Here is a 17892-nt window from a genome sequence, read left to right on the forward strand (position 1 = left end):
TAGGGAAGGAGGCGGCTGCTAGGCCTCGCCGCCAACATGGCCGCCCCCAGCGGACTACAAGTCCCAGAGGCCCGCGCGGCGGCGGCGGGCGGAAGGGGCGTGGCCTCCGGCAGACCGGAAGCGGAAGCGGGAGGGGAGCGGAGCGGAGCGGGGCGGCCGGCATGGCCAAGCAGTACGACATGGTGGAGTGCCCCTTCTGCGACGAGGTGTCCAAGTACGAGAAGCTGGCCAAGATCGGGCAGGGCACCTTCGGGTGAGCGCCGCCGCCCTCCGACGCCGGGTCCTGCCTTCCTCTTCGCGGCCTGTTCGCCTGCTCCGCGCCGGCGTCAGCCTCGGGCCTGCGGGTCCCGGCCGCGGCCCCTTCCCCGCCCCCCGGGACCGGCCTCTTCGCCTCCCCTCCCCCACGTTAGGACTGGCGCTTTAGTCCCCTTGGGACCAGCCCCCCCCCCCCCGGACCGGCTCTCTTCTCCCGGCCTGTCCCCTGCTCTCCTCCTCACCCTGGGCCTCATCTCTTCCCCCCCCCCCCCCAATTCTTCTCCCCCTGGCCCCGCGCAGGGCTGTGCAGCCTCCCCCCCTCCCTCCCCGGTTCTGGGGTCAGAGCTGCTGCCTCTGCTCCCCTCTGCAGCCCAATTGCTCTGGGTGGCAGGGCCTTTCCCCTGCTCTCTCTCGGCTGAGGTGCCCCTGGGCTCTGAGTGCTCCTAGCTCGAGTGTCGTTTCCCCTGTCCCTTCTCTGGCTCCTGGGAAGCAGTGCACCCCCCTGAACCCCCTTCCTCCAGCTCCTTCTCCCACCCCAGGTCCCCTCTCTGTCCCAGGCCTGCTGGTGGCAGAGAAGAGTTGGTTTTGGAGATGCTCAGGACAGGGAGGAGCAGAGACTCTTCCCTCCTTCTGCTGTGGTGATGTTTTGAGCATCCTCCTGCAGTTTTTGAGAGAGTCCAGCCTCACACCTTATTTTTCTACCACAACATCTGAGATTCCTATTGCCTGGAGTCTGAAAAATGTCCTTGCAACATTCATCTCGTTCTCCCACTGGGCTGGGGATGTGAGACGCTTTAGCCACTGTTCTCCCGGGGGGTGTGGGAGCTGTGTGTGCCCTTGCTCTGGGCTCTGCATCGTCCCAGCCAGTCTTAGTGGCTTTTGGCCTGAAGGGCACCTGGCTGGGTTGGATGGTGGCTCAGCACAGAGCTCTCTCTGTGAAGCTATAAAGTGTTTTGTTTGGTCTCGTTCCTGGTAGGTAGCACCTGGCTCCTTCTCTTGCTGTGCTGCTCATACATCTCCTTCTGCTTTTACAGGGAAGTTTTCAAAGCAAAACATCGTCAAACAGGCAAGAAAGTAGCACTGAAGAAAGTGTTGATGGAAAATGAGAAGGAGGGGGTAAGTGTGAGGAGCACAGCTGTGCTGTATTTGGGAAAGGCCTGGAGAGCGCATAGGTGAAGGCTGATCTTTGGGATGCCAGAGATGTGTTGTCACTCTGTAGGATGTTACCACCTATTTGTACTTCTTTTGCAATATTTACTGCTGTAACGTGCTACATGTTGAACCCTTAAGGATGTGGGCAGGATCTCAGCCCTGTGGCCTGTTTTCCTCTCATACCGATGTTGTGATAACGCTGCATCTCGTGGCTGCCCTACCTCTGAAGGGTAGGTCCTGTTATCGCCTTGTTGGCCGCAAAGCTGCGCGACACCCAGTGCAGCCTAGTAGCTGTGGGGTGACTGAGCTGCTGCCAACGGCTGCTGGGAGGTGACACCTCTGTGCGCATTCATACATCTGTACGAAATCCGATCGCCCCCGGCATGCGTGGGCTTTTGCGTCGGCTGTTGTTCATGGAGGAACTGCCTGAGGTATTGACTGTCCCGGCTGTACTAGGGACTACGCAAAAAGCACATGCTGAGAGTGTGCAGAGAGATGGGGCAGGCTAGGGAGGCACTAACCGAGTAAGCAGCACGGGCTAAGGAGGCCGCTCTGTGGGTCGTGTGGGGCTGTACGCAGCATCCCGTTACAGAAACGCAAAGTGAGGAGAGGAGGGGTGTCTGCATGCTGATTTCACTCTGGCGTCACCCAAAAACCCGTGTGTCATGGCATAATTTCTCTCAGTGACGGTGGCCTGAAACACAGCATTTAGGCAGGTATCTGTCTTTTTGTCTTGTGGCATTTGTAATGCGAGGGCTGGAGAGGAAGAGCCCTGTCCTCTAGGGACTCGGTGTGCTGCGGCCTCCAGGTGCTGAGAGCAGCTGTACCCAGCAGGATCAGCCCTCTGAAACACTGTTCAGAGAACAGGATCTGGTGCAATGGGGAATATTATTATGACAATCCCAGCGTTGGCTTTCTCTTTTGAAGATCTGCTTGCCCTTAAATGACGTGTCAGGGTGCTGCTCAAGCAGGTCCCCTGCTGTGCTGCTGTGATCACATCTCTCCTCCTGTTCTCTAGGCAGCTGTGGCCTGGTCTCCTACACTCCTAATCCATGTTCTCTATTTCTCCTTTCTAGTTCCCCATCACAGCCCTGCGAGAGATTAAAATCCTCCAGCTGCTCAAACACGAGAATGTGGTGAACCTCATAGAAATCTGCAGGACCAAAGGTAGCGTGCGGTGGTGCCTCTTGTGCTGACTGCTTGCTGAAGTGGCTGTTGGCTTTCTTCTGCTGAGCAGGCTGGTGTTTTGTCGGGGGGAGCGGAGTCCTTTGGCTGAGTTCCCTCATCTCTGATTTAGGGTGACAGTAGACCCATCTTTGAACAACAGTGTTTCTGAATGAGTTAAGAGAGGATTGTGCCACAGCTTGGCTGGAATAAACTGTTGGCAGTCCTGCTAGAGTATGCCTGTGCTGCGGCAGCGCACGTACTGTGTGCTGGGAAACTCCCATTTGAGAGGCTTTAAATAAACTAGCACTGGAGAGAAGTGTGAAGCACAGGGTTTTCAGCCTGGAGCTGGTTTTGTGGCTGTGCGTAGCTGATACCCTGTCAGGAGCTGGAGCCGTCCCTCTCTGAGTTTGCATATGACACTTCTTGATAGCTTTGAGCTGGTGACACAGTGCCAGCTGGGGACTTGCTCAGCATCTCCTTTTGTGCGTGACAGCAACTGCTCATACTTTGAGGGCCGCGTTCAAAGCGCTCTGATTCAACGCAGAGCGGTTCAGTCACTGCGTGCTGAGCTGTTCCTCCACCCCCTTCGTTACAGGCTGTCCCTAGGGGAAGCGGCATGCCTCCTCTGTGTGACTGGAATGCTTAATGCACCTGACCGTGCTTAATTTTGTAATGAAATTGTTTTTTTTTAAATTGCTAATTTTGATTAATAATTAAAATAATAATCATTCTCTTATACAGATTTTTATTGAAAAAATAGTTTTGAAAGTGATAGCTGACGCTGAGGGCTGTGATGCTCTAGTCAGTTATTTCAGTTAAATAAAAACGAAAGTGGGGTGAATCTGCTGATGCCATTTTTTAAAAAGTCCAGTCACTGAACTGGTAGAAGTCCCTGGCCTGAAGTCATTTCAGTACTCCATTGCATGTAGATTACTGTCTATGAGATTTTGGAACTAAAATATATCAGCAGAAACATCAGAAACGTGTATCTGGCATGCCTAAGATATATCTGTTTTGTAGACAGGTAAATTGTTTGCTTTTGGTTTGAATTCCAGTTTCCTTCTAAACCTACTTTGACCTCCGTTTCAAGTAAAATAGGAATGTTTTTTACTGTTATCAAACTTACAGCTTTTCTCTTTTTGTATGTTGGAAAGGAGTGTTAAGGTACACCTTACCTGCGTAAGGAATCACATACCTAGTTCAGCGTGCATCCTCCTGGTTAACAGAGGAAAGCACTGTGTTTACTGTGAAGGCTAAACTTGGCTGTCGTTTTCTGGTTTTAGTTGCTGAGCGGCATGATTTGCTGACTACAGCTGATGAAAATCAGCCTTTTTTCATAATCTTTGCACATATGCTCTAGGAACAAGGCTGAAGTTGATTGCTTTGTTTGAGGTTTCCTGTTATTGGCTTTAAATTGTGATTGCAATTGGAGATCTAAATCATTTTGATCCAGATCACTCCATTGTTATAGACACTGTATGAGGCTGCAGAAAACCCCACTTTCTAATGTTGCATTAGAAAAATCTTCTCTGTTCTGCACTTGTCCCTGGGCTGCCTTTGCCTCCTCTAACAGCGATGCAGCGATAGCGCTCGGTTGGTAGCTCTCGTAGGTGCATCCAGTGGCCACAGCTGTTGCACAGCCCCAGAGCTGTTACACAACACAACGAACAAGTGAAAGTCTCAGGGATTCTCATATCCTTGCCTGCCTTATGCCATTGAGTACTCTGGTCCTTGTCCCCTATTCTTCCATTGCTGCTTGTGCTGTCTTAGTGGCTCCTTATAAAGGATCCTCCAGGCATGGGGAGTGTCTCTGTTTCCCTGTGTTCTTGCGCCCTGAGGTTTTATCTAGTCAGTATTGCTTGAGTGCTGAGGATGGATGGAGGTCAGGAGGAGCTGTGATGGGAACAAAGGTCCCTCGCTGATAGTCCGTCCTTGCCTCTCTTGTAGCCTCTCCATACAACCGCTGTAAGGGAAGTATCTACCTTGTGTTTGATTTCTGTGAGCATGACCTGGCTGGCCTTCTCAGCAACGCCCACGTCAAGTTCACACTCTCAGAGATCAAGAAAGTTATGCAGATGCTATTGAATGGACTTTACTACATCCACAGGAACAAGGTAATGGGCCAGATCTGTGGTGTGATCTGAGCTCCACCCTGCTCTCCATGTTGCCTTCCAAGGAGTGGGTGTCTTGGCTCAGGCTGGAGGGTGATCCTTCCTTGTCCTTTGCCTCTAGAATTTGAAGGTCTTGCTGGCACCACGTGCCCCAGGAGGATACCTTAATGCCTTAGCCTTTCCGTGTCTGTTCTCATACAGATCTTGCATCGAGACATGAAAGCCGCGAATGTCCTGATCACGCGGGATGGAGTCCTGAAGCTGGCCGACTTTGGGCTGGCTCGAGCTTTCAGCCTGGCTAAAAACAGCCAGCCGAACCGCTACACCAACCGGGTAGTGACTCTGTGGTACCGCCCACCAGAGCTGCTCCTAGGTAGGAGGTGACGGGCTCTACCAACTTCTCTTTCCTTCTCTTTCCTCGAGTGACTTAATGCAGCGTCTCTGTTTAGGGGAGCGAGAGTATGGCCCCCCCATTGACCTCTGGGGTGGAGGCTGCATCATGGCAGAGATGTGGACCCGCAGCCCCATCATGCAGGGGAACACAGAGCAGCACCAGCTCACTCTTATCAGCCAGCTCTGTGGATCCATCACGCCAGAGGTGAGGGCGACAGCGGAGGGAATTTGGGGGGCAGGAGAGTAGGGAGGAGGGAGCTGCAAAGTGGTGGCATGGGCAGAGACTGAGATCAGGCATTCCTGGTCCTCTTTCCTGCCCTGCGCACTGGCTGCTGTGTGAACCTTGCGCTGGAGTGTGCCTGCTGCTGGCTGGGAGGCCGGCGTGTCTCCTCCCAAAAACACTGTTTACTCCCGTGAGCTGAGCGCCCAGCTGGGCACTGCACTCTCCTTGCTGCTGTGCGTAAACCCCCACTGTGCTGTTATTTGTATTCCGCCTCTCGGACATAAAAAGGTGAATTTGGCCTCCCAGACCTCCTTTGAGATGGGCAAGTGGTGTCCTTGTTTTAGAGCTGGGAGGGCTCAGGAGACGGGGGAAGCTGCCCTCTCAGAGTGTGACAGAACAGAAGATTATGTATAGGAATCTGTTCTAATCTGTGTTTGGGGGTTGTCTCTTAGGTAAACACCCTCAATATTTTGCGTTAGATAAAGAAGGGGGGCTTTATTTTGTGCTGAGGGGTCTGTCTGTCTGAGGTGTTTTGCAACAGTCACCTCTTAATTCGGGCCTGTGCTACATGGAATCACCAGCTTGGTGCTGGTGGTCATCCGTTTCTTGGGACAGCTCTTTATTGAACGGTAGCTAGTCCTGCCCTCTTGTGGGAGATGGAGCCCTGAAGAGATCTCTTGGCCAGGACTGTAATCAAGTGGGCTACTATAGGTAGGCCCTCGTGCACATCCAGCTGCAGAGGTCTGACGCCCCTGTTACATGCATTTAAGATGCTTTCTTTTGTATTTAAATACTTCCTGTGCTCTCTCCAGACTGGGTTGAGGTAAGTAGTGTGACTGCAGCAGGCTTTCCTTCTGAAGGATAGAAGGTGCCACGTACATCCAGGTTATTGTTTTGCAGTAGGTTTTGTCCCCTGACCTTTGGGGGGTAGTTGGCCTGAGACACGTTCTCTGCGGTGGGAGAATCAGGAAATTCTGGAACATCCTCAGAACTGCTGTATGCTGTTCCCACAGCGGCACGACTCTGTTCTTACTTGTCCACGTGCCTCCAGGCTTTAGCAGAGTGCATTGCCCTCTCCCTTGGCAGTAAAGTGCCTCTTTCACGCTATGGGAACAAAGTCTGCTGGCTTGGAGGTTATAAAATGTTATTGTTCTCTCGGCAGAGCTCGCCCCAGTTTGCCTGAGGGCATTAGCGTCAAAAACAGCTTGTCCTCTCTGTAACTAATTCTCCCTGACCCTCCCACCCCCACACCCCCTGCCCCAGGTTTGGCCGAATGTGGACAAATACGAGCTGTACCAGAAGCTGGATCTCCCCAAGGGCCAGAAGCGCAAGGTCAAGGATCGCCTGAAAGCCTACATCAAAGATCCCTATGCGCTGGACCTCATCGACAAGCTGCTGGTGCTGGATCCCGCCCAGAGGATTGACAGTGATGACGCACTGAACCACGACTTCTTCTGGTCAGACCCTATGCCCTCGGACCTCAAAAACATGCTGTCCACCCACAACCAGTCCATGTTTGAGTACCTGGCCCCACCACGCAGGAGGGGTGGGCACATGCCCCAGCAGCCAGCCAACCAAGGCAGGAATCCTGCTGCCACCAACCAGACTGAATTTGACAGGGTGTTTTGAGTGGGGACTTCCTCAGCGGAGTCCTGGGGGGGCTCTCCCGTGGGGTGTGTTGAACGGGGATGTCCCCGTGGAGTCTATCTGTCTGGGAAGGGACTTATTTCAAGGCAAAGTGCCTGCCGGTTTTAACCGAGCTCTGCTGCCTGCTCTCCTTGCACAGCAGCTCTGTTGCAGAGGAGCTGTGGCAGGCGAGCTGTGGGACTGTGTGTGTGAGCGGGGAGGTGAGACATGCAAGCCCAGGGTTCTCTGCTGCTTTGGCACAAAGCCTTGGCCCCCTTGAAACAATCTGTGTATTGGTTACGTGAATCTTGTGGATCAATTGTTATGGACCCGGTGATGGAGAAGGTGGCTCAGTCACTGCTGGAGCGCTGAGGCTCTCCGCAAATGGTGCGGTGGCCAGCAGGACTGGGGGAGCAGCAGCCATGGACCAGACTGGGCCCTACTGGGAACTGTCTCAAATCTCTGCGTTGGTTATAGTTCCCTCATGGTATGGTATATCCTTTGAGCACTGTTTGAAGGGTTGATGTAGGATGAGGCAGGTGCCTCTGACTAACGTGGATAGGGCGAGCAGAGTCACTCTAGACAGTAGGACCAACTCTGACTGGAGTCTGGGCTCTAGACCAGAAAGGGACTTATTGGGCAAACCAGAGAGGTGGGTCACAGAGCTGGTTGCTCCATACAACCAGGATTTTTGGCGGGGGCGGGGGGAGGTCATTGATCTCGGTAACAGCACTCAGTAGCCATGCTTTCTTGGTTGCAAACTGCAATTAAGATTCTTGTCCAGCACGCTCGGCGTTCTGCGTGCTTTCCCTGCAGCGCTAACTGTGGCAGGAGGTCAGATCTGGAAGGGAGTTGGAAGCGCTGCCTTCGGTCTCTGGGGCGCGGGTCTGCTCTCCAGCTGTCTGCAGGGCTTTCACAGTGGTGGGATAGTGCTGGCAAAGCCAGGCCAGGAGAGTGCAGCTGTTCTTACCAACGCTCGCATGTCCACTCCACTATCCTGGAGCTCCTTGCATGAGTCTAGAGTAAGATCACTGCCTTCCCCAGATGCAGAGGTTAGACATGCACGCTGTGATGGTGTGTGTACACCTCGTCCTGCCAGAGCTTGTTAAGACCGACTTATAGGTGGCAAGTGCTCCTTCAGACTGCTGCAGCCAATGCATTTACTCTGAACTAAGTTTAGTCTTCCACAGTTGTCAACTGCAGCTGGGTATCTTCTCTGAAAGCCACATGGGTCCCAAGTCTTTTGAATAAGTAACGTGTCCAAAACACAGTGGACGATAACCTTTGGCATTTGATAGGTTGTCCGTTAACTAGACTAATGGCAAAAGCCTCGTTGCTTGCATGAGATCTTGGGGCAGGAAGCGGTGGTGAGCGGACTATTTTCAGAACAGAAAGTGAGGATGATAAAGGACGTATATAAGGTAAATCTCTCTTGATGTGGGGGGACACAGTCTGTTTGGGGAAAAATGAAGTTGGTTGCAAGCGATAAGCCAGATTACTTCTGCCAGTTACGAATAAACACGATCCTGCTCCAAATCATTATTTTTCCCTTGTGTAATTCTTTTTTTTTTTCCCCCCTAAATGGAGAAACCAGCTAGAGTGCTGTGAAACAGCAACATCTTTGATCTGCTGAGACAGGCAAGCAGATTCAAATTCAGACAAGCAAAACTTCCCTTTACAGGGCTTCCTTTTATATGAGTTGCCTGACTGTCTGCTCTTGTGCTGACACAGAAAATGGTTTTAATGGGTGGGAGGTTCACTGCAATTAGCTGTGAATAGTGCAGGTGTTGCAGCAGATTAATACAGCAGCAAAGGTAGCATTAACTGAAGTGTCTCTTTTGTGAGAAAGCAGCCCAGCTGGTCTGCTGTCTGCCTGGCTTTGGTAAAGGTAATGCTGAGAGTGTCTGCATTAGCTTTGGGTGTGAGAGCTCCCACGGCTTGTGTGTCCCAGAGCTCGAATCAAGTGTTAAGAGTTGCTACCCCCGATGTCACAGCAGACCAGGTGGCCAAAATTCCCCTTGTGCTTCCCCTGTGCCCCCGCTTGCTGCAGGAGCGAGGCTGAACGCCGGTAGCGGCACCATTGGGCTGCGAGGTGGGTCGGCATGAGATGGGTCCCGTTGCCGTGGGGCAGCTTGCTTTGCTCTTCCAGAGCCCGAAGGTTTAATCCTGCTGCCTCGGGGAAGGAATTAGAGGCGCAGAGTCTTGGTTCTCCTGGGCCCTTTGCACTCGTGCTCTCAGGCACCGAAAACCGGGGCGAGCTTGGCGCTACGTCCAGGACTGCCCTGTCACTGCGGTGGGGCGGCTGAGGGCCTGAGGCTGCGACTCATTTTCTATGAAAGCCCCTCGGAGGAAGAGTTGTCGCCCTCGGAAAACCGGCGTGCCTTCCATCGACTGGGAGAAGCGGGCGCTGCTCTGTGGCTGGCCTGCATGGGCGAGGGCAGCGTAAATAGGGATTACCGGGCAGGGAACAAAGTTTCTTGAGACTGAAAAATAGTCAGTTGGGATTGCTTCTTGAATCTCTGTCTCCACGTAGCTCAGCTGCTCTTACGTTGCAACAGTAAGGACGGTTTTGATTTGCTTTTTAATTTTGGAGCTCTCTGCGATGTGACTAAAGCTGCAGCCGCGTTTTGAGCGCGGGCGGTTGCGGCGCTTCCTCGCTGCGGTTCCTGGAGGCCGTTTGCGGCGCCCCCCCTTCGCTGTACCATGCTGGGGTGGTCTCAGCATTGCACTTAGATTTTCCTGCCACCTTTGGGGGGGCAGGAAAAAAAAAAAAAGTCAGTTTGTCTCTCTCCATGTGGTCCGTGCCCACCTGGGAGACTTTGCTCCTGCTGGTTTTGGAGCAGCTCTGCTGGTGTCGGTAGCGGAGTTTGGTGCCGGGGGGTGGTGGCACCGCCGGGGCTGGGACAGGGGCTGCGGCCTCTGTTTGTATCTGCGCGTCCGGCTCCTGCGGCGAAGGCGCTTTCTTGGGGCAGCGCCCTGCTCCGGCCCCTTGCCCTCTCCTCGGGGCTGCGAAGGCTGCACTAAATACGCCCTGGGGCCAGCTCGTGCTGGGTCTGCGGGGCCGGGGCCCAGGGGGCGCGGGCAGGGCCGCAGCCCCCCATCTCTCTCCAGGCCTCCCTCACGCCCTTGCCCCTCTCAAAGATGGCGGCCGCCACCGGGGCGTCCCCTCCTCCAACGTGGCGGTGGGGCCGGGCCCCGCCCCTCCCTGCCCTCCTCAAAGATGGCGGCGGGGCGGCCCCGCCCCCGCCCCTCTTCCTTCCCCTCCACGTGGGGCCGCGCGGCGCCTCCCGGCAGGACGCGCGCGGCGCGATGGTCGCGCGGGGGTTTCGCGCGCTGCGCTGGGCGCTGCGGGCGGCGGCGGGCGGGAGGCGCTACAGCACGCGGCCGGCGCGCGCCCCCGCCATGGACTACCAGGTGCGGGGGGCCGGGCCGGGCACCGGGCTGGGCAGCGGCAGCCGGGAGCAGGATGGGGCAGGACCGTCCCGTGGGCTGGGGGCGTTGCGTGGGGCAGGGATGCGCAATGGGAGGCAGGGGTGCTGCACGGGACAGGGATGTTCTGCAGGCCGGCGCCGAGCAATGGGGCGTTGCACCAAGCTGGGCAGTGGGGGGGGGGCAGGGGTGTTGGATGGGGCAGGATGGTGCAGCAGGGGACAGGGATGTTGCATGGGGCAGGGCGGTGCAATGGGGGGGGGTGCCCCTGGGGAACAGGGGTGTTGCATGGGGCAGAGCGGTGCAGTGGGGGCCAGGGATGTTGCATGGGGCAGGGCAGTGCAATGGGAGGCAGGGGCGTTGCATGGGGCAGTGCCGTGCAATGGGGGCCAGGGCCGTTGCACGGGGCAGTGCCGTGCAATGGGGGCCAGGGCCGTTGCACGGGGCAGTGCCGTGCAATGGGGGCCAGGGGCGTTGCACGGGGCAGTGCCGTGCAGTGGGGGCCAGGGGTGTTGCATGGGGCAGTGCCGTGCAATGGGGGCCAGGGCCGTTGCATGGGGCAGGGCGGTGCAGTGGGGGCCAGGGGTGTTGCATGGGGCAGGGCGGTGCAGTGGGGGCCAGGGGTGTTGCATGGGGCAGGGCGGTGCAGAGGGGGCTGGGGCGGTGCATGGGGCAGGGTGGTGCAGCCGGAGCCAGGGGCGTTGCATGGGGCAGTGCCGTGCAGTGGGGTACAGGGACGTTGCATGGGGCAGGGCGGTGCAGTCGGGGCCAGGAATGTTGCATGGGGCAGGGCGGTGCAGCAGGAGCCAGGGGCATTGCATGGGGCAGTGCCGTGCAATGGGGGGCAGGGCCGTTGCACGGGGCAGTGCCGTGCAATGGGGGGCAGGGCCGTTGCATGGGGCAGGGCGGTGCAGTGGGGGCCGGGGTGTTGCATGGGGCAGGGCGGTGCAGAGGGGGCTGGGGCCGTGCATGGGGCAGGGTGGTGCAGCCGGGGCCAGGGGCGGTGCATGGGGCAGTGCCGTGCAGTGGGGTACAGGGACGTTGCATGGGGCAGGGTGGTGCAGTGGGAGCCAGGGGCATTGCATGGGGCAGGGTGGTGCAGTGGGGGCCAGGGGCGTTGCATGGGGCAGGGCGGTGCAGTGGGGTACAGGGGCGTTGCATGGGGCAGGGTTGTGCAGTTGGGGCCAGGGGCGTTGCATGGGGCAGGGCGGTGCAATGGTGGCCAGGGGCGTTGCATGGGGCAGAGCGGTGCAGTGGTGGCCGGGGGCGTTGCATGGGGCAGGGTGGTGCAGTCGGGGCCAGGGGTGTTGCATGGGGCAGGGTGGTGCAATAGTGGCCAGGGGCGTTGCATGGGGCAGAGCCGTGCTGCAGGCTGGTGCACAGACCGTGCAGGGCCACATGGGGGGCTGCTGCTGTGGGAAGGGGTTGGCAGACTTCACCCCCCAGGACACAGACCCATCTCTGCCCTGCAGCGCTGCAGGGGCTGGCAGGTAGGGCCACGCCATGGGGTCTGGGACTAGGCACGTGGCGGGGGGGTCTCCAGGGCACCTCCATGGCTCCCCAGGGTCCCTGTAGCTCTGTGCCCCTCCGAAAGGTCCCTATGATGCCAGGATAGGGGGGATCTAATCCCAAACTGAAGACTGCAAGCAGCTGATGGCCATGGAGTGGATGGGTGGCTGGGGAGTTGGTGGTGGCTGTGGGACAGGTGGCTCAGGGACTGGCGGGTGGCTCCAGTGTCAGCAGCTCGCATGCAGCCTGTGTCCCTGCACGCCCCTGGCGCAGGACGCCTGGCCGGGCCAGCTGCTGTTGCGTTTTGGCCTCTGGGAACGCCCCTCTCCCAGGGCCGCCGGCTCCAGGGCTGCAGCGGAGAGCCCTGAGCTCCTGGGGTTGTGCAAACCGGTGCTTTTAATTTTTCACTCGTTTCCACTGGCGATAGCTGTTGCTTGACTCTCACCCTGCAAGCCTCCGTTGCTCGTGGGTGGCATCGTGGTGGCTCAAAGCTGGGGGCCTAAGGTGGCTCTCCAGCAGCAGCTTACGCTTGCAAATCACTTAGAGAGCCCAGAGCGTCCTCAGGGGTTGGGGCCGTTCGCATGTCGCCTCGCGGGCTGCACGCGGATGTCCGGCGCGCTGCCTGTCCCCTGGCCGCGAGGAGCTGCAAGGCGATGCGAGGGCAAGAGAGCTTGTTCTGCCTCTGCGGCTCGCCGGAGCCGGAAGCGCGGCCGGTGCAAGCGCGCGGCCGAGTCGGCTGCTGGGCGCATCCCATACGCAGGGGGCTGGCGCTGAGCGCTGCCGGTTCCCGGCCGCCGCCGTTTGGGCCCCGGGAGGGCAGGCTGGGGTGTCTCGCCACCGGCTTGGGCGGCGCTTGTGCGGTGTGGGCCCGAGCGCTGCCCCTTGCACCCGCGGGACCCCCCCCCGCCCCGCGCCGGGCACCCAGAGGAGGGGCGAGCGCCCGCCTGGCGCTGCCCGCCGAGCCCTGGCCCATAAGTAGCCCGGCCGCGGGAGCGCTCCCTGGGTGGCGAGCGGGGACATGGTGGAGGCGGCGGTGGGGCTGGGTGCCGAGGCCGAGCTGCGTGGGGCGCCCCGGCCGGCCGCGGTGCCTGACCGCCCGGCGCCGTTTCAGGACGCCATCCGCACCCTCAACACGCTGCAGACCAACGCCAGCTACCTGGAGCAGGTGAAGCGGGAGCGCGGCGACCCCCGGGCCCAGCTGGAAGCCATGAAGGGCTTTTTGGAGCGGAGCGGGCTGAAGGTGAGAGCGGCCGGCGCGGCGGAGGGGGGCCCGTCCCACGGCGCCGGCCGCTCCGCTGCGCCCCGGCTGCAAAGGGGGTCTCACGGGTTCGTTGACCTCTGGCAGGTCGAGGACCTGGACGGACTGAACATCATCCACGTCACGGGGACGAAGGGCAAGGTGAGGCCGGCGGGCGCTGGGGGCCGGGCGAGGGAGGTTTCCAGCTCCGGCGCCCCGGCGGGGTTCAGCGCCGCCGGCGCAGGCGCTCGGGTCCCTGGCGGCGCCAGCGAGGGCTGACGCTGCCGCGTCCTGCAGGGCTCGACGTGCGCCTTCACGGAGCGCATCCTCCGCAGCTACGGGCTCAAGACGGGCTTTTACAGGTGGGCAGGGGCGGCCGGGGGGGCCGAGGGCGGCCGGGGGGCCGGGCCCGACCGTGTCCTCGCTCCCCTAGCTCTCCCCACCTGGTGCAAGTGCGCGAGAGGATCCGCATCAACGGGCAGCCCATCAGCAAGGAGCTCTTCAGCAAGTACTTCTGGCTCGTCTACAACCGGCTGGAGGAGACCAAGGTGGGGACGTCCTTTTGGGGGAAATCGATGCCCTGCACTGGCTGCTTTAGGGTTTCCAGTCCTTCGGGAGCCTCCCGGCGCGGCTTGCTCCCAGCATCGCCTGCAGCCAGGTGGTTGCTTGAGCCTCTTCGTGGCCCGTGGGTCCAGGGGTGGTGGGATGAGGCAGATCATGGTGGCGAGGGGATCCCTGGCTTGCCGCGCGCCTCCAGTTTGGGAGGGGAGCTGGGGTCGCTGCTGCCGTGGGTCTCTCCTTCACAAGCCGCCCGTCCCGCAGGACCCGGAGCGCGGCAGCATGCCGGCCTACTTCCGCTTCCTCACCGTCATGGCCTTTCACGTCTTCCTGCAGGAGAAGGTAGGTGGGGGGTGGGGGATGCGTTGCAACGTGGACCTCAGGTTGGCCAGGACCTTGCAGGGGCCGGGTCCAGCCGCGGCTCGGGGCAGAGCTGGTTTGACCTCGGAGCAAGTGGCCAAGGCCAAATCCAGCTGAGATCTCTCCACTCTGAGATCTCGGTGGCCCCATAACCGCTCGTGTCCGTCCGTCCCCAGGTGGACCTGGCGGTGGTGGAGGTTGGCATCGGCGGTGCCTATGATTGCACCAATATCATCAGGTAGGAGCAGCGCGGGGAGCTGAGCCTGGTTCCCGCGCGTCCCCGGGGCTGCCCGAGCCTGGCGTCCGCCTCCTCCGGAGCGGGGCCGGAGCCCGGCAGCTCACGCGCCGCCTGTCCCCAGGAAGCCGGTGGTGTGCGGGGTCTCCTCGCTGGGCATCGACCACACCAGCATCCTGGGGGACACCATGGAGAAGATCGCCTGGCAGAAAGGGGGCATCTTCAAGGTAGGCAGCCCCGATCGTCCAGCCTGCGGGCTCCCGGTCCCCGCGTCCTGCCCGCCCTCCCGGCCGCCCTCACTGCCCGCCCGTGTCCTTTGCAGCCCGGCGTGCCGGCCTTCACGGTGGCGCAGCCCGAGCGGCCGCTGGAGGTGCTGAGGGACCGTGCCGGCGAGCGCGCGGTGAGTCCGGCGGCGAAGCTCAGGGCGGACGGTGCCGCGCGGGGCCTCGGCGGGCCGCGCTCAGCCTCCGCTCCCCGCAGTGCCCGCTCTACCTGTGCCCGGAGCTGGACGCCTTCGAGGAGGGGGGCCGCGCGCTGGCGCTGGGGCTGGCGGGCGACCACCAGCGCTCCAACGCCGCGCTGGCCCTGCAGCTCGCGCGGGCCTGGCTGCAGCGCCGCGGCTACGAGGGTAAGGCGTCGCGCCCGCGCTCTCTCCGCGCCCCTAAACAAGGCCGGCGGCGAGCGCCGGGGCCGCGTCTCAGCGCGGCGTCCTTCCCCGGCAGGCCTCGGCGAGCTGAAGGATTTGGCGCCGAGCGTTGAGGCGAGGCAGCCGGTGCCCCTGGCGCCCGCGTTTCACCCCAGCGTCGCCATGGTCCAAGGTAGAGCGCGGGCCGGGGGGCGAGGAGAGGGGAGCCGCCCCGGCGCAGGCGTTGTGCGAAACGGCCCGTGTGCCAGCCCGGAGGCCGTGCCCGGCCCCACTGCCGCCGGTGGCGGTTGAGCTTTGGCGGGGCCGGGGGGGCGGCGGGCGCCCAGCCCTGCTCCTGTGCCCGCAGGGCTGCGGGAGGCCGAGTGGCCGGGCCGCACGCAGGTGCTGCCCCACGGCCCCGTCACCTGGTACGTGGACGGCGCCCACACCACCAGCAGCGTCCAGGCCTGCGTCCGCTGGTTTCGGCAGGCCGCCCTCAACGAGGACAAGCCCGAGGAGTAAGGAGGAGGACGGCGGGTCCGGGGTGGGGGGGAGGACCGAGGAGAGGTGGGATGCCGGCGCCGGGGGTGCCCGCGGGGCTGGTTTGGGGCCCCGAGGGGAGGCTGGCCTCCAGCGGACCTTCCTCCTCCTCCTCGTCGTCGTCGTCGTCCTCCTCCGCAGCGGCTCCGAGGTGCGCGTGCTGCTGTTCAACGCCACGGGGGATCGGGACACGGCGGCGCTGCTGAAGCTGCTGCTGGTGAGTTTTTGGGGCTGATCTGGGGCAGAAAGGAGGGGGGCAGCCTGCCCCAGGCGGAGCGCCGGCGGCTCCGGGGAGCGCTCAGGGCCCGGTGCCCGGCCACCTGGGTTTCACTCCCGGATGCCGGGACCTGCTTTCCTCCTGCTTGACGCCACGAGGTGGAGCTGACGCCCTGCTCTGTCCGTCCGTCCCTCTCTCCGTCTGTCTGTCTCTCCGTCCAGCAGCCCCCTGCCAGGCTTGGCACTGCCCCTGCACCCTCTGCCCATCCCCAGGCACCCCAGCCCGGGTGCAGCGGGACACCCCGGCCCCACGTCCCCCATCCCGGTGGCTTGTGGATGGGTCGCTCTCCACCATGCTTGGAAAACCCAGGTGTCCCCCAGCTGCTCGCTCCGGACCAAACTTCCTTAGGCTGGGCTCACGTTGTTCTGGCCGAAATCCCGGTGGACGGCACTGGGAGCGCAGCCACAGCTGGCGCCGTTAGTGAGCCGAGCCCCCCGCCCCGCTGCGGCCCCCGGCTGCCGCGCCGGGCTGAGCCGTGCTGACCGCCCTCTCTCCCGCGCCAGCCGTGCCAGTTTGACTACGCCGTCTTCTGTCCCAACTTTGCGGAGGTGTCGGTGGTGGGCAACGCGGGTGAGTGTCCGGGTCTGCGGGGCGCCGTGCTTGGAGCCAGCTGAGGCCGGTGGTGGGCAGAGCTGGGGACCTTGCCGATTGCCGGGCCCCCGCGGTGGTGGCGTGGCTTCGTTGGCAGGACGAGGAGGCCCTGACCTTCTCCGTCCCAACACCACCCTCTCCGTGCCGCGTAGACCAGCAGAACTTCAACGTGACGCTGGAGAACGCCCTGACCCGCTGCCTGGAGAACCAGAAGACGTGGACCCAGCTCATGGAGGAGAAGGTGGGCCAGGACCTCTGGCTCTCGGCCCCCCTCGAGGTGGGCAGCCTGCTGAAGCCGGACCCCGTGCGGGGGGCCCTGCTCCTCATGCCTTCCGCTGAGCGGCCCCTCAACTCCAACTCGCTGGTCTTCCCCTGCATCTCCCACGCGCTGCAGTGGATCGCGCAGGGCCGGGACCCCCGCGTGCCGGCGCCCGCCGCCAAGGGGGCCCACCCGCACCCCGTGGCCAGCAGCGGGGCCGTGCTGCTGCAGGAGGCGGCCGTCATCCGCGTCCTCGTCACGGGCAGCCTGCACCTCGTGGGGGGCGTCCTCAAGCTGCTCGACCCGGCGCTCTCCCAGTAGCGGCGAGACGGGGTGTTTTGGGGTGTTTTTTTTTTTTTTTGGCACCTCCTCCTTTTACTTGAAGAGCTGACGAGCGCGGAGGCAGCCGGGGGACCCTCCGGGGAAGGGTCCTCGCGGGAGCGCTGCCGCGGCCGGCCTCAGCCCCCCACCCCGGACACCCTCTCCTCCTTCCCTCGCCTTTCGCTGCCTCTGTCCCGTGCGGGGCCGAGCGCCGCCGCTGCCCCTCGCTGCGCACGCGGGGCGGAGGGACAAACCCGTTCCCCGGCCGCTGCCCCCTTCGCGCCCGCGGCCCCCCGCCCGGCCCCGACACGGGATCCTGCACCGCCTAAACCCCGTTTCACCCAGTGCCTTTCGCCGCCGGGCAGGTTTTTGGGGCAAGCTCGGCGGGGCCCTGCGTCCCCGCTGCCCCGGCCCGCGCCGAGGCCCGGGCAGGGCTGCGGTGAGGTTGCGGGGGGCCGCGGCTGGGGCGATGCAGCCTGCGGCGGTAGGGGCGAATCGCAGACGATGCTTCGAGGCTTAAACCTTACGGAGTTGTGACTAATTTAATTCGGGGGGGGGGTAGATTTTTATTATTATTAAGAGTTTGTAACTTTGACCAGGAGGTGGGTTGGGTGGGAGGCCCCCTTTTTTTGTGTGTGTGTGTGGGTTTTTTTTTTTTTTTTGGAATTTTATTATTTTATTTTATTTTCTACAAACGGCCTAGTCTGCAGAGTGGCGGCGAGGTGCCGCCGCGCCGCCCGCCGCGCCGCCCTCCGAAACCAATAAAACCTCGTACTTGCTCCGAACCCGAGACCGGCACTTTCCTTGGGAGGGGGGGGGCTGGCGCGGCGGGGAAGCCCCCCACCCCACCCCAGGGTGCCGGGGCCGCATCGCCGGGGCGGCTGGCCCCCCTCGCCCGTGCAGGCGCCCACCTCGCCGGAGGGGCCCCGGGCGCCCGCCGCCCCGGCGGAGCCAAACCATTCACTGAATGAATAACGGCGGCCGCGGGGGGCGGCTGGAGGCAGCCGAGAGCCCCTGAGTTTTT

The 17892-nt window shown here is 61.3% G+C and overlaps 2 protein-coding genes across 8 annotated transcripts; both read left to right on the forward strand.

Moving 5' to 3' along the window:
• The first annotated feature begins 84 nt into the window (after positions 1-84).
• Positions 85-8469, forward strand: CDK9 (cyclin dependent kinase 9). Its single transcript, XM_068914351.1, has 7 exons — positions 85-253; positions 1290-1371; positions 2484-2574; positions 4522-4688; positions 4887-5058; positions 5135-5283; positions 6565-8469. Exons 1-7 carry the CDS (start codon positions 162-164, stop codon positions 6928-6930), a joined length of 1119 nt encoding a protein of 372 aa, XP_068770452.1. The 5' UTR covers positions 85-161; the 3' UTR covers positions 6931-8469.
• Positions 8263-17652, forward strand: FPGS (folylpolyglutamate synthase). 7 transcript variants are annotated; one of them, XM_068914350.1, is made up of 15 exons: positions 8263-8348; positions 12977-13105; positions 13211-13264; positions 13400-13464; positions 13536-13650; positions 13925-14002; positions 14197-14258; positions 14380-14482; positions 14578-14655; positions 14736-14883; positions 14978-15073; positions 15248-15398; positions 15562-15637; positions 16201-16267; positions 16441-17652. In XM_068914350.1, exons 1-15 carry the CDS (start codon positions 8328-8330, stop codon positions 16866-16868), a joined length of 1671 nt encoding a protein of 556 aa, XP_068770451.1. In that variant the 5' UTR covers positions 8263-8327; the 3' UTR covers positions 16869-17652. The 7 variants fall into 7 exon arrangements, 6 of the variants coding, with proteins under 6 accessions (XP_068770451.1, XP_068770449.1, XP_068770448.1 ...); XM_068914348.1 differs by having other exon boundaries at positions 14736-14881; positions 14973-15073; XM_068914347.1 differs by lacking the exon at positions 8263-8348 and adding an exon at positions 10203-10341.
• The last annotated feature ends 240 nt before the right edge of the window (positions 17653-17892 follow it).

This window comes from Struthio camelus, chromosome 20 (assembly GCF_040807025.1).
Source record: "Struthio camelus isolate bStrCam1 chromosome 20, bStrCam1.hap1, whole genome shotgun sequence".
Lineage (NCBI taxonomy): Eukaryota > Metazoa > Chordata > Aves > Struthioniformes > Struthionidae > Struthio > Struthio camelus.

What these genes read in the sequence shown, in the direction of transcription:
- FPGS (XM_068914344.1), top strand. Translation starts at nt 11,706, where the DNA reads ATGGGGCAGAGCCGTGCTGCAGGCTGGTGCACAGACCGTGCAGGGCCA. An exon ending in AGCGCTGCAGGGGCTGGCAG is followed by an intron (nt 11,847 to 12,976) that starts GTAGGGCCACGC and finishes GCGCCGTTTCAG; the next exon opens with GACGCCATCCGCACCCTCAA. An exon ending in GTCGGTGGTGGGCAACGCGG is followed by an intron (nt 16,268 to 16,440) that starts GTGAGTGTCCGG and finishes CGTGCCGCGTAG; the next exon opens with ACCAGCAGAACTTCAACGTG.
- CDK9 (XM_068914351.1), top strand. Translation starts at nt 162, where the DNA reads ATGGCCAAGCAGTACGACATGGTGGAGTGCCCCTTCTGCGACGAGGTG. An exon ending in AGAAATCTGCAGGACCAAAG is followed by an intron (nt 2,575 to 4,521) that starts GTAGCGTGCGGT and finishes CCTCTCTTGTAG; the next exon opens with CCTCTCCATACAACCGCTGT. An exon ending in ACTACATCCACAGGAACAAG is followed by an intron (nt 4,689 to 4,886) that starts GTAATGGGCCAG and finishes GTTCTCATACAG; the next exon opens with ATCTTGCATCGAGACATGAA.